This window comes from Aquarana catesbeiana, linkage group LG08 (assembly GCF_042186555.1).
Source record: "Aquarana catesbeiana isolate 2022-GZ linkage group LG08, ASM4218655v1, whole genome shotgun sequence".
NCBI lineage: Eukaryota > Metazoa > Chordata > Amphibia > Anura > Ranidae > Aquarana > Aquarana catesbeiana.
The window spans coordinates 307540205-307555006 of record NC_133331.1 but is presented as its reverse complement, the minus strand read 5'-3'; the positions used below and the strand labels follow the sequence as shown (position 1 = coordinate 307555006).

At 44.8% G+C, this 14802-nt stretch overlaps 1 protein-coding gene across 1 annotated transcript in view; it reads left to right on the top strand.

Annotated features, from left to right (window-relative positions):
• LOC141106913 (uncharacterized) overlaps positions 1–14802 on the top strand; it is a 148896-nt gene that overhangs the window by 24285 nt on the left and 109809 nt on the right. The window contains exons 16-26 of the mRNA XM_073597842.1: positions 1154–1219; positions 4972–5025; positions 5125–5330; positions 5417–5540; positions 5643–5740; positions 6319–6465; positions 6579–6724; positions 7678–7688; positions 8215–8562; positions 8676–8873; positions 8917–9060. Of these exons, the coding sequence (XP_073453943.1) occupies positions 1154–1219; positions 4972–5025; positions 5125–5330; positions 5417–5540; positions 5643–5740; positions 6319–6465; positions 6579–6724; positions 7678–7688; positions 8215–8562; positions 8676–8873; positions 8917–9060 (1542 nt within the window). The remainder of the gene's footprint in view (positions 1–1153; positions 1220–4971; positions 5026–5124; positions 5331–5416; positions 5541–5642; positions 5741–6318; positions 6466–6578; positions 6725–7677; positions 7689–8214; positions 8563–8675; positions 8874–8916; positions 9061–14802) is intronic.

Sequence of the window (14802 nt, the reverse complement as noted above, 5' to 3'; positions counted from 1 at the left end):
CGACCGTGCGACATTGTACCCAAACAAAATTGACGTAATTTTTTTCCCCACAAATAGAGTTTCCTTTTGGTGGTATTTGATCACCTCTGCAGTTTTTATTTTTTGCGCTATGAACAAAAGAAGAGCGACAATTTTGAAAAAAAACACAATATTTTTTACTTTTTTCTTCAACAGTTTAGGCCGATATATATTCTTCTACATATTTTTGGTAAAAAAAAAATTGCAATAAGCGTATATTGGTTAGTTTGCACAAAAGTTATAGCATCTACAAAATAGGGGATAGATTTGGCATTTTATTTTATTTCTTTTACTAGTAATGGCAGCGATCTGCGATATATATATATTTTTTTTTTTTAATCAGGACTGCGACATTGCGGCGAACACATCGGACACTTTTTTGGGACCATTGACATTTATACAGCAATCAGTGCTATAAATGGCCACTGATTACGGTATAAATGTCACTAGCAGGGAAGGGGTTAACACTAGGGGGCGATCAAGGGGTTAAATGTGTACCCTAGGTGTGTGTTCTAACTGGGGGGGGAGGGGACTAACTGGGGAGGAGACATGGAGCATTAGGAACAACAAATCTCTCTCCTCACCCCTGACAGAGCGTGGATTTGTGTGTTTAAACACACAAATCCCCACTCTGGCTTTGCCAGGAGCGATCACGGGTGCCCAGAGGACATCGCAGCCACTGGGCATGTGCATTGGCTCCTAAGTGACGTGGCGGGCATGCACGCCCCCTATATCCTTTACAGCACCCGCCGTACAGCTATGGCGATGCGTACAGGGGAGCAATTCTGCCGCTGTCAAAGGCCGGTGGCGGGCAGTCAGCTAGCGGTTAAAGGCACTTTTAGAGCAGCAACCCATTTAGTTAATGTTTACACTTCATTCATTTGTCACCTAGTTCTATTGGAAGTCACATATCTAGCGCAGAAACCCATAGGCGTGTTACACACATCTACTTAGTCGTCCATCAAAGTGCGGGAAATGTTTCATTCAGAAAGCACACCTTCCTAATCACCAGAGAATTCACACAGACGGGCGTCTGTTTTTTTTGTTCAGAGTGCGGTAAATGGTTTAGAGACCAAGTAAACCTTCTTCAACACCAGAAAATTCATGTGGCTAAGCTTCCTTTTTTCATGTTCAGAGTGCGGGAAATATTTCTCTAAGGAAGGAGAATCCACACGGGTGAGCGGCCTTGTTCATGTTCAGAGTGCGGGAAAAGTTTCATTTAGACATGTGCAATTCGTTTAGTTCCGAATTCGTTTTTTAACGAATTTTGACAAATTTGTTAATTCCTATATTTTCAAATTTTTCAATTTCCGAAATTTCCGAACTTCAGAATTGCCGAAATTTTGGAAATTTGGAAAGTGGTTGTTGATGAATTTACTACACCATTGTTTCTTTTTCTCCTTTATGTGTTATGGTGATGTATGAGCCGGATAAAAGAGTGTTGCAATGGTGTTTTATCCCAAGGATTTATGAAAATTTACAAGCATTTTATGGCAGTCATGAGAACGAATGGTGGAAAATTTTCTTCCTGGAGGGGGAGATGTCTCACAAGTTGTGATTCACTGAAATTCCTGGTGGATGTGTTTACAGCATTTCTGCACTTTTACGAACCTCATATGGTCTTTTATATAGTCTTTTATCTGCACTGTTTTTATCATAGTGGTGTTATAGTATGGTGTGTCATAGCGATACTTTGAAGTTAGAGAGGTAGTGGATTCACTCTCCTACCTTCAAGTTGTTTTTACAAGAACAAAGTAGGCTGCAGTACTTCCTCTCTCCACAAGATGGTGATCTAATTTACGAGCGTGAAACCCAAAGAAGGAAGTGATGTAATGTACAGACAGGAAGTGATGTAGGGTTAAGACAGGACGTTCCAGGTGAAAAAGTTATTTGGACATTATGAGGAGAAATTACTGGAACTTGAGGAGAGATGAGGTAATATGTTATCTTGGTTTATAGACCAGATGCAGCCTAAATCTAGAACCATTTATCCAACTGTCCATCCAGAGCCTCTTGTTTATATTCCAATACATCCTAAATATAGAGCCATTTATCCAACTGTCCATCCAGAGCCTCTGGTTTATAGACCAGATACATCCTAAATATAGAACCATTTATCCAACTGTCCACCCAGAGCCTCTGGTTTATAGACCGATACATCTTAAATATAGAGCCATTTATCCAACTGTCCATCCAGAGCCTCTGGTTTATAGACCAGATACATCCTAAATATAGAACCATTTATCCAACTGCCCATCCAGAGCCTCTGGTTTATAGAGCAGATATATCCTAAATATAGAACCATTTATCCAACTGTCCATCCAGAGCCTCTGGCTTATAGAGCCGATATAGCCTAAATATAGGACCATTTATCCAACTGTCCATCCAGAACCTCTGGTTTATAGAGCGGATATATACTAAATATAGAACCCTTTATCCAACTGTCCATCCAGAGCCTCTGGTTTATAGACCGGATATATCCTAAATATAGAACCATTTATCCATCCAGAACCTCTGGTTTATAGACCAGATACATCCTAAATATAGAGTAATTTATCCAACTGTCCATCCAGAGCCTCTGGTTTATAGACCAGATACATCCTAAATATAGAACCATTTATCCAACTGTCCATCCAGAGCCTCTGGTTTATAGAACGATACATCTTAAATATGGAGCCATTTATCCAACTGTCCATCCAGAGCCTCTGGTTTATAGACCAGATACATCGTAAATATAGAGCCATTTATCCAACTGTCCATCCAGAGCCTCTGGTTTATAGAGCGGATATATCCTAAATATAGAACCATTTTTCCAACTGTCCATCCAGAGCCTCTGGTTTATAGACCGGATATATCCTAAATATAAAACCATTTATCCAAATGTCCATCCAGAGCCTCTGGTTTATAGACCAGATACATCCTAAATATAGAGCCATTTATGCAATTACCCATCTGTAGTATGGGAACAATTCTCCAATCATGACACTGACAGAATAAATCCTCATTACAGTGGATGTAAACCCGATTCATGAAATTTGAGCTGGGCACATATATCTGCAGTGTTTTCTTATCTATATTCATAGCACTGTGTCCTGTGGCTTTCTCCTGCTCCGTTCTTCTGTTATCAGCCTGATAACTTCTGACAAATTCTCCGACACATGAGATAAAAGCTGGCTGATATTTGTTGGGGAGGGAGCTATAAGTAGATTAGCAGGCAGCTTTCTGTGTCACAGAACACTTCTGATAGACTTTGCCTATGAGGAGAGGGGGTGTGTGCCTTTCCTCCAATCAACTGTCTTGGCTGTGTGCCCAGGATTCACTCTCAGTGTTAAACAGGAAGAGAAAATCTCCTAACACAACGTGCACTTTCAAAACAGTGTATAAGGCTGGAGACAGCATATATACATGTAAAACTTGTGTAGGAGATTTGTTTTATCTCTGTGTATCATCTGAGGCTGTTCACTTCAGTGGGTATATGTGAGGGTTTACATGGATGTAGCACCCTGATGTTTAGACTGGGATGCTATCAAATTTAGTTGCCAGGTGATAGATGCCTTGGCCAATTGTTAGGAGATCAATTGATTTCCCCCTAATTCTGGAATTGCTGCACTTTTCTCTTCTGTCACTAGGTGGCATTGTAGCTGGTGACATTAGATAAGACAAGGACATAGCAAGGACAGATTATGAATAAATGGGGTTTCTCAGCCATAGAGCAGGGATTTTCTTGGGTCCCTTGGCCCGCTGGGAGAGCCTATTTATTTGGGTGGAGTCAGGTGATCTGGGTTCTGTGCCACCTGGGTGGCTGTCTGGGTGGATGTGTGTTGTAGTGCCCCGGGCTGCTAGGCCAGAAACCTAAGGCCTATCCCGGGGACATCTTGCTGCTAGGCTGTTTGAGGGCCTATCCAGAAGTAGAAAAAGCAGTGCAGGGTTTGGACTGCAGGCTTTTAGTCCAACCAGAAGTCACGGTTCTGCCGGGCGGGGAACCAGCTGTGGTCGGAGGTAGAGGGGAAGCTGTCACCACTAAGGGACCATCCACCTTGCTATTGAAGACCACTGTGAGTAAGCTGAGGCCAGTACCAGAGCAGACTTCTCACCAGCCAAGGACGGTAAAGAAGTGGGAAAACTTCAGCAAGTGCCAAGCCAGGGACCCAGCGGGACCGCAGAGGTGACGCTTGTGGAGCATCAGTGAGTACCAAGCCAGGGGCCTAACGTGTCAGCGGGGGTGAAGCTTGAGGAGTATCTGTGAGTGCCAAGCCAGGGACCCAGCAGTGAAGCAGGGGTGACGCTTGAGGAAGATACTGAGTGCTACAAGTGGAAGAGCTCAGGGGATCCAGTGGCTAGTGGATCTGAAGTCTAGTGAGAGAGACTGGGAGCTTGTTGAGTGAAGACCCACAGTGAGTGAGTGTGGGGTAATCTGAGAACTGTTCGTGTTGCAAATAGTTGAATACCATTGCCGTTAGTAACAGCTACAAGATTGTTGCCATAGGAGACAGCGGTCCTACCGATACAGAAGTGGTGTCCGCCTGGGGGCCTTCATCTGTATAGCTGTCTACCTATAGAAGTCTCAGAGTCTGCTAATTATCTGTGCATCTACCTAAGGGTGTCCTGGCCCCAACCCTCTCTCCCACAGTTCTGTTTAAGAGGCAATAAATCGCTTTGCATTCAAAAAGTGTCTGGTGCCCACCTGTTCATCTTGCATTACACCCACCATGCCTTGTAACCCATTCTACACTGAAGGATGTCAGCTCTCCCTAACTCTGGAGGTCACCATTAGGTCTAAAGAGGCCTGGGACTTTGCTACCTCCTCTTTTTAGGTTCAATGTGTGCACCGAACTGTAAGTTCACCCTGAGTGCAGATATGATTCATCTCAGTACAAGCCAGATATTTCAGGAGGAGCCTTCTGGGAGGCCACATGACATCACTCTTATCTTATTATTTTGCTGTCTTTTCAGATGCACTGTTGTATCAACAGTTGAAGATGGAACAGGACAGGAATAAGATATTAGGTATCACCCTGGATATCCTCTACCTGCTGACTGGAGAGGTGGGGAAGATTCTGGGAGGTCACATGACATCACTCTTAATCATTGTGCTGTTTTTATCAGGCATTGTTTGGCCCCATTTTGGCTACTTCTTCTTTCTCTTATTTTGTAGGATTATGTTTTGGTCAAGAAATCTGGTGAGGACCAAATTTTGGGAACTCAAAGCAGAGCCCAGATCATCTTTACAGTGCCTCCACTTTCCTGAGAGAAGCAGTGATAAAAAGATCCTGGAACTGACCAACAAGATTATTGATCTGCTGACAGGAGAGGTGAGCGGTGCCGGGAATTCTGGGACATTATCCAGTAACAGACACATCCCTTGTCTGGATGGTGACTGTATCATTGTGTGTGTCAGGTTCCTATAAGGTGTCAGGATGTCAGTGTCTATTTCTCCATGGAGGAGTGGGAGTATTTAGAAGGACACAAGGGTCTCTACAAGGACGTTATGATGGAGAATCAGCCGCCCCTCACATCACCGGGTAAGAGGAGACTTTATAGTAAAGGAGAGAGCAGTACAGAGGGTCCACCTAGATCCCCCATCATCTGATAAACACATAGAAAAGTGTGTGTGTTTCCTACAGATGGATCCAGTAATGGGAACCCACCAGAGAGATGTCCCTGTCCTCTGTATTCCTGGGATTTCACATGGGAAGATCATAACTATGTACACCATGATCAGGTAGGTGGGACTGAGCATGTAGACCTAAAGCCTCGTACACACGATCCGATTGTTGGCCAACTGAGCGTCTGACCTTTGACCAAAGGGGGTGTGACAGGAACTTGTCTTGCATACTAACAATACACAATTGTCGGCCAACAAACACAAACGTAGTGATGTACTACGAGGAATTTCAGCTCTTGAGTCCCACCCTTTGGGCCCCTTCTGCTAACTTCGTGTTTGGTGAGCATTGACTCCGAGCACGCATGTTTGTACTTTTGACTTTTGTGTGACGGACTTGTGTACTGACCATCAGAAAATCTGACAACAGACCGTTGTTCGCCGAAAATTTACTAGCATGTTATCCAACATTTGTTGGCAGAAAGTTGGACAACAGTTGTTAAAAGGAACGTACTAACGGTCAGATTTTAGGCAAACAGTCTGTCAACAGACAATCCCCTGCCAACAATCTGATTGTGTGTACGAGGCTTTAGAATGCATTCTAAGGTAAGAGGTGATATTCTTCTATATAATCTCTTGTTCTTTTTTTTTTTTTTTCTTTTTTTTACAAATCTCTACTATCACCTTTTTGAATTTAGGGAGAAGAATGGAAAGACATCAAAGCTAAAACTGAAGAGGAAGAAAAGATACTTGTTAGTAGAGATCAGTATTCTATGGAGAAGAGTAGTCATTTGTATTTCCAGAATTTCACACAGGAAGTTCCCAGCATCTCACACCAAATTCAGGTAAAGGGGACTGGAAGATAGAACTCAAATATTATATTCTAAATTATGAGATAACATTCTCATATACAGTATATTCTTTTATTATTGACAGTTTTATAATTTTTGTGGTTCAGAATGAAGAACTAAAAGACATCAAAGCTGAGATTATAGAGGACGAAGAAGAGAGGTTGGAGAGTGGAGATCAGCAGTCTATGGAGGAGGGGGAGATGGTTATAAAAAGTAAACAGGAGGAATCTTCTCTACATATGGACACAGGAAAGTCATAAACAGTAAAGTTAGAAAAAGTTAATATTATCATTTTTATTTGATGCGTATAAAATATTTAAATAATTACAACGTGGAGATATTTAAAACAATATGAAAGGTCCATCTCCGTTCCTTATTATAACATCATGTTCCCAACAAAAAAGGAGGAGATACTGTACACCATATGAAAGGTTCATCTCCATTCCTTAATATAATGTCATTTTCCCAACAAATGAGGAGGAGATACTGTACACTATATGAAAGGTCCATCTCCATTCCTCAATATAACGTCATGTTCCCTACAAATGAGGAGGAGATACTGTACACCATATGAAAGGTCCATCTCCATTCCTCAATATAACGTCATGTTCCGAACAAATGAGGAGGAGATACTGTACACCATATGAAAGGTCCATTTCCATTCCTCAATATAATGTCATGTTCCCAACAAATGAGGAGGAGATACTGTACACCATATGAAAGTTCCATCTACATTCCTAAATACCACGTCATGTTTCCAAGAAATGGAGTGGAGGAAGGCGCAACTTGAAATATCAATGTCCTCAATGCAAACACTGTTACCTAGTGCGGTTGGGTGTATTGTATCCTTTAATTCAGGGATGTGCAACCTGTGGCCCTTTGAGTCCTCTAAGGTGGTCCTTGACCTCAAAGCAGGGAAGCACATGTCCAGGGTCAGCAACCTGTTGATCACAATCTGGGCTTGCCAACCCACCATCCCAGAGCATCAGAGTGTATTGAGCCGGCGCCAGCAGCAGAGGAAGCAAGAGCTGCATAAGCTGATGCTTCCTCTGTAGCTGGCTCCTGTCCCAGGCGGACTTATACTAAATGCCCGTCTTTTGGGGCCTTATAGCAGCCTGGAGAGCATTGACAGCAGAACCTGGAAGAGGAAAAGGTGGTCAGTGTATTAAACATCACATACTTTCACTTTTGCAATGGGTATATTAGAACCTATAAAGGTAGGTAAGGGCTTGTTTACATTTGCGGTTTATTGATATGTGTTTTTACCACAACGCCTCAACCACTGGTGTAGTGCCAGGGGGCACAATGGCGGCCATGTGCCCATGCTCCATGCCTCCCTGTCACATTCTGTTTTACACTTGGACTTCAGGAACCGATCCTCTTCATTTTCCTCCTGCAACCACTAAAAGCCAGCTTCTCCTCCCCTCCCTCCTACCGGCATTCAGCAGTTGCAGGAGGAAAATGTTCATTATGCCATTCAGAATAAAAAATTCTAAATTCTGAACCATTTCATTTCACTGTGGCCTGCATCCGGTTATCAAATCACGTAAGTGGCCCTCGAACTTCAAACGGTTGAGCACCCCTGCTTTTTTTGGTTTATATTCATATTTTATGTTATGGTTGCACCCATTTCCATACCAGAGCTCTGAGATACTGTAGAGTGTTAGACCAACATACTGTATATGACTTCTGAATGAAAAACATGAAGAATTCTTCTAACATTTAAACATTGATTTCCAACAGGTGGACACTATGTCCTGAATAATGTATCTTCAGAAGGTAAAGCAGAAGAAAATCCCACCACACAACGTTCTCCAGGAGTAAATCTCAATACACAAATACACCATAGACCTCATCAATTGGAGAGATCAATGGATCCCTCTAATGCTGAGGAATCTTCTGATGATCCACATACTATTACTGCTGAAACAAATCTGGGATCTAAAAGTACAAATCCATCAACAGGTCCATCTCATCTTGAGGGATCTTCTTTAAACCATGAAGGATCTCACACAGGAGAACGTTCCTTGTCATCTACAGTGTGTGGGAATTCTTCCAAAGAAACCAAAAAGCCTTCTAAACATCAGAAAAGTCGCAAGCATAAGCATCCTTTCTCATGTTCAGAGTGAAATGTTTCACTCAGAAAGCACACCTTGTTATTCACCAGAGAATTCACACGGGTGAGCGTCCCTTTTCATGTTCAGAGTGCTGGAAATGTTTTTTTGTGAAAAGAGACCTTGTTAATCACCAGAGAATTCACACGGGTGAGCAGCCCTATTCTTGTTCGGAGTACAGGAAATGTTTCGTTCAGAAAAAAGACCTTCGTCAACACCAAAAAAGTCACACGGGCGAGCATCCCTATTCGTGTTCAGAGTGCGGGAAATGTTTGAAGGACAGAGGAAGCCTCTGTCGACATTCACACAGAGCGTCCTTATTCATGTTTAGAATGTGGGAAATCGTTCCATCAGACAGAAAATCTTCTTATACACCAGAGAAGTCACATAGCCGTGCGTCCTTATTCGTGTTCAGAGTGTGGGAAAGGTTTCATTCAGAAAAGAGATCTTGTTAATCACCAGAGAGTTCACACAGGTGAGCGGCCTTATTTATGTTCAGAGTGTGGGAAATCTTTCACTCAAAAAAATACCCTTGATCGACACCAGAAAGTTCACATGGACTAACATTTCTTTATTTGTCCAAACATAAAAAATGTGGCAAGAATTACCACCAGAGAACATCATGTGTGTCCTTCCTTATATTCAGGATGTGTAAAATGTTTGGGGTAAACATACTTCTTGTTGGTTGTTATTGTTATTGGCTGATTTCCATATAATATTCTGTTCTACCTGTAGGTCCCTTTTTACAAATGAGCATCATTTTTGGTGATTAGAAAAAGAACAACTCATAGAGAATCATCCATTGGTGTTTTGTTTTATTTTTTATTTAATTTTATTTTTATTTATTTTTAATTTTTATTTAATTTTAATTTTTATTTAATTTTAATTTTAATTTTTTTTTTAAATCCAGTAATCTTTATTACAAAAAAATTTCTTACATCAATACATCAGACACATTTCACATTCATATTATCCAGATACAGCGAAACTACACATAACATAAAATAACCCCACAAACAGCACAAAAAAAAAAGAAATAACCCATTTCAAACCAAGTAGCCCCCTCATCTTCCTCCCCCCTCAGGGGGTCCCGTCGACTAGTATCCTCCCTCCATTCTACGGCAACTCACATTTCAAGGCCCAAGATTTCCAACCAGCTTTTCCAAATAGCCTCGAACTTCCCTCGACAATTTCTATGTAGAAGAGTAAATAGTTTCTTTTATTTGCGTTCTCCATTCCTCCACTGTCGGTGGATAAGTGGAGATCCATTTCTGTGCAATTCATTTATCGTGCCTGGAACAAACTTCTCGCTATTGTATCATTAGTATTTTTCGACAAACTAGATTTCTCCATTATATTTAATATACAAATTCCAGGATCCACCAACAGTTTGATTTGAAGCACCTCATTAATACGTTTTAATGATGCCCTGCCAATATTGATGGAGTTTAGGGCATCTCCACAACATATGTATTAAGTTTGCCAGGGTACCTCCACCATTGGTGTTTTATTAGTCAGACGGGGGGGGGATACAGAAGGTCTAGCTTAGGGGTGCCCAACCGCTGATGAGGCCCGCCACCTCCTGCTCTGGGATGGTGGGTAAGCAAACACAGATCGCAGGTTCCCGACTTGCCATACTCGAGCATCAGTCTGAAGAACTGAGCCGGCGCTAGAGGAAGTATAATCGATACTTGCTGTATAATGCCAGCTTCTGTCACAGGCAGAGTGATACCAAATGTACTCCGCCTGTGACAGGAGCTGGCGCTATACAGGAAGCATTGGCTCTGCTCTCTACTGCAGCCGCATGCTTCCTCCAGCATTGGCTGGAAACCCATGATCTGGGATGGCAGCCACCAGGGATACCCACCAGCCGTACCATCCACCAGGAATGCCCGCCAGCTGTACCATCCACCAGGGATGTCCACCAACCATACCATCCACCAGGGATGCCCACCAACCATACCATCCACCAGGGATGCCAACCAGCAGTGCCATCCACCAGGGATACCCAACAGCCATACCATCCACCAGCAGTGCCAGCAGTATCATCCACCAGGCATGCCCACTATCCATACCATCCACCAGCAGTACCATCATCCAGGGATACCCACCAGCAGTACCATCCACCAGGGTTACCCATCAGCAGTGCCATCCACCATTGATACCCACCAGAAGTGCCAGCAGTACCCACCAGGGATACCCAACAGCCATACCATCCACCAGGGATGCCCACTAGCAGTGCCATCCACCATGGATGCCCACCAGCAGTGCCATTCACCAGGGATACCCACCAGTCGTACCATTCACCAGCAGTACCATCCACCAGGGATACCCACCAGCCGTACCATCCACCAGGGATGCCCACCAGCAGTATCATCCACCAGGGATGCCCACCATCCAGTAGCAGTACCCACCAGCAGTACCATCATCCAGGGATACCCACCAGCAGTACCATCATCCAGGGATACCCACCAGTAGTCCCATCCACCAGAGTTACCCACCAGCAGTACCATCTACCAGGGATACCCACCAGCAGTGGCATCCACCAGGGATACCCACCAATAGTACCATCCACAAGGGATACCCACCAGCAGTGCCATCCACCAGTGATACCCACCAGCAGTGCCACCCACCAGGGATGCCCACCAGCCATGCCATCCACCAGCGATACCCACTAGCAGTACCATCCACCAGAGATGGAGCTTGGTTGGCGGCAGACTGTGGAAATGAAGCAGGAGCCAGATGTAAGCTCGCTGGGCTGAAGGAGCTGAAGCAGGCTGGATGAGAAGGGTACATGGTCAGACAAGCCAGGTTGGTAACAGAAAGGCAGATCAGGTATAAACAGCAGGCAGAAGAGTAGTCAGGTCACAGGCCAATGTCAGCAACGGTGAGGCAGATCAGGCAAGAACAGGAGGAAGAATCAAGAAACGAAGCCGGAGTCAGGGCAAACATAGTCTGGAGCAAGCTGGGTCAAGAAAAGAGGTCAGGCACAGGAATCGGGGATAAACACACAGAACGCTGTAGACCAAACAGCAATGAGACAATGCTGCAGCCTTGTTTAAATTGCACGCTTGGTGACAGGTGCACTCCTGGCCATGAGCATGTGCCTATGTCCATCCACATACATATATGCCTGGAAATGTAATCATCTGGGCTATGGACAAGCCTTCCCTGACACGTATGAATGATCACTCTCAGTCTGCAAGTGCTCAGGTTGTTGTCCCACATGCTGGAAAATCTCTTAACAGGGTGCGGTTGAGAGTGAATACCCCACTTATCTGGATGCGGATCCTGAGATGATGAGGGTGGGCTCTTGCACAGTTCCCATTTGAGCAGCCCTCGATAGTGAAACAGGGACTGCAGGGATGAATGAAAGGCACAAGTGCCAAGGTGTAGCCGCTGTGAGCAAGAAATTGAGAGCACTGGTATCTGACAGAAAGCGGTACAGCTGTTGATGCATTGTGGTTGTGCCAAGTTCAGGTGATGGCAGAGACCAGAACGTACATGGAATCGGAGTCAGGAACAGGCAGAGGTCAGAAACAATCAGGCAGTGAGGTACAGAGTCACTAGGCAGAAGTGTGGTCAGTGGTCCAGACCTGGGTCGGTAGCAAAGGCAGACATCAAACATGGACAGGCAAGGACAATCTGAGAGCAAGGACAGAGAGGCAGCCGGGTCCGTAACAGGATCATGGATTTGCGAAAAGACTGGATCACGGGACAAGGCAGAAGACCATACAGCACAGGACCAGTGCAGGAATCAGGTTTAAATAGGCCACATAATAGCAGTGAGCATGCACGCACATGTGCATGCATGTGTGTGAGCGCATGCTCTCGTGCTCATACGTGTAGACAAATGTGCTATATGTCTTCTATGCTTATGCGCACATGCATTAGCCCAACAGCTGGCACCAGGTTCCTGACACTCACATGTGCCCTATATTGGTAATCAGCAGGAAGAATGTCTGTTAGGATACTAAGTGTAGGTATCCGGCAACAGCAGGGGTGACCACATCTGTGTGCTGTACAAGATAAGACAGGAGATACCAGGAACAACAAGGGAGACGGACCAGGTACAAGGGGATCAGATATGGGTTAGCATGGTACTGAAACAGGATAACGGTTAGACTCAGGGTTATGTGTTGGATAAATCCAAACAGGAGAAGGTCTCCCAATATCTGTGTTTGAAGACATGTTAGATTTCTTTAGGTTAAAGTCTGCCAACCTGCAGGATACCTTGCCAACAGGTTCTGGCAATTGGCTTGGTGCCCCTCTGGAAACTGGCTATGTAAGTTCCCACAGATCAGATTCTCTAGGAGGTGTAGCACTCAAAGCTTGCAGTATCTCAAGACAGAATATATCCCAATGTTAGGATCCCAAGGGCCATCTGAAGGCTTAACACTGGGGCCATTAAACGATACAGGTACCCCAAGGCCAGGATGTCTCAATGCTATCCGGCACTACACATCTTAGCTGCTAAGCTGATAGCTAGAAACTGCTTTGCATTTTGACAGCCACCCAGGTCTTTCCAAGGCACTGGTTACCAGACACGCACCCCCTAATGCAGCTGGAGTTGCAAAGATTACATCTGGGTCATGGAAAAGCTTAAATGTAACCCTACCATTCCCCAGAAGATCTCTACTACTGGAGCTGTTATAGCGAGTGCAGTTATCAAATTCAGAGTGGTGGCCCAGACAGGCTTTGGCGCAACAGAAGCAAATGGCTGCAAAAGGTACTCACCCAAGGTGGCTGTAGGAATCTCAGACCAGATGGGTAATATCCATCAGAATGCATGTGCTTTCATTGTGGAGTCACTCATAAGCTAGTGATAGGACCACAGATATCAGGGTGCCGTGGCGAGGCTCTGTGGCTTATTAATGTATTTGCGAATGCGTACAGACTAAACCCGTTTTATCAGATGGGTAACCCATGCCAGGCATGCAACAAACAAGTACCTGAGGCTGGCTGGGCAGCAGACACAGAATGAGTGGAGACTGGCTGGGCAGCAGACACAGAATGAGTGGAGACTGGCTGGGCAGCAGACATGGGATCAGTGAAATCAAACTGGACAACAGGCAGAGGATCAGTGGCATCAGGCTGGACAGTGGGCAGTGTATCAGCGGCATCTGGATAAGCAGCAGATTCAGTATCAATAGGGGTAAGATTAGATAGCAGGTAGAGGATCAGTAGAGTCAGCCTAGACAGCAGGCGATGGATCAGTGGTATCAGACTGGACAGTAGACGATGGTTCAGGGGTATCAGACTGGACAGCAGGCGATGGATCAGTGGTATAAGACTGGAAAGCAGGTTATGTATCAGTGGTATCAGACTGGACAGTAGACAATGGATAAGTGGTACCAGACTGGAGAGCAGGCGATGGATCAGTGGTATCAGACTGGACAGTAGACGATGGATCAGTGGTATCAGACTGGACAGCAGGTGGTGGATCAGTAGTACCAGACTGGACAGCAGGTGATGGATCAGTGGTACCAGACTGGACAGCAGGCGGTGGATCAGTGGTATCAGACTGGATAGCAGGCGATGGATCAGTGGTATCAGACTGGACAGCAGGCAGCGGATCAGTGGTGCCAGACTGGACAGCAGGCGATGGATCAGTGGTACCAGACTTGACAGAAAGCAATGGATCAGTGGTAACAGACTGGACAGCAGGTGATGGATCAGTGGTATCAGACTGGATAGCAGGTAGCATACCAGCAGAGTCAGGCTGTAAAGCAAACAATGGCTAATGGATCATCCAAGTCTGACTGAACAGCAACAATGGATTGGCGGAATCAGACTGGACAGCAGATGATGTATTAGTAGTATCAGGCTGTACAGTAGACAATGGATCGGTCCTATCAGATGATAGCAGGAGAGGTATCAGCTGGGGGACTAGAACAAGGCCATGGTGCACAGTTCCTTTAAACAGTGGTGGAGGACCCCACTTGACTGAGTGGGTTAGTCTGTCTCAAGATTGGATAGAACTTTTTAGAAAACCAAGAGCAGGTAGTAATGCCATAGAGAGAGAGACCGGGGTACTGAGTGTCCAAAATATGAAATGGCAACAGTCAGCGCTGCAGCTGGGTCAGGAGCAGACTTACCCACCATTGATACTGCGACTGGCCAAACTGAGATAGCTGACACAGAGACAGGCAGGACAAGAGCAGCTGGCATTTAAACAGGCTGGAGTGGTTGGAGGGGGCCGACCAGATCGAGCTGC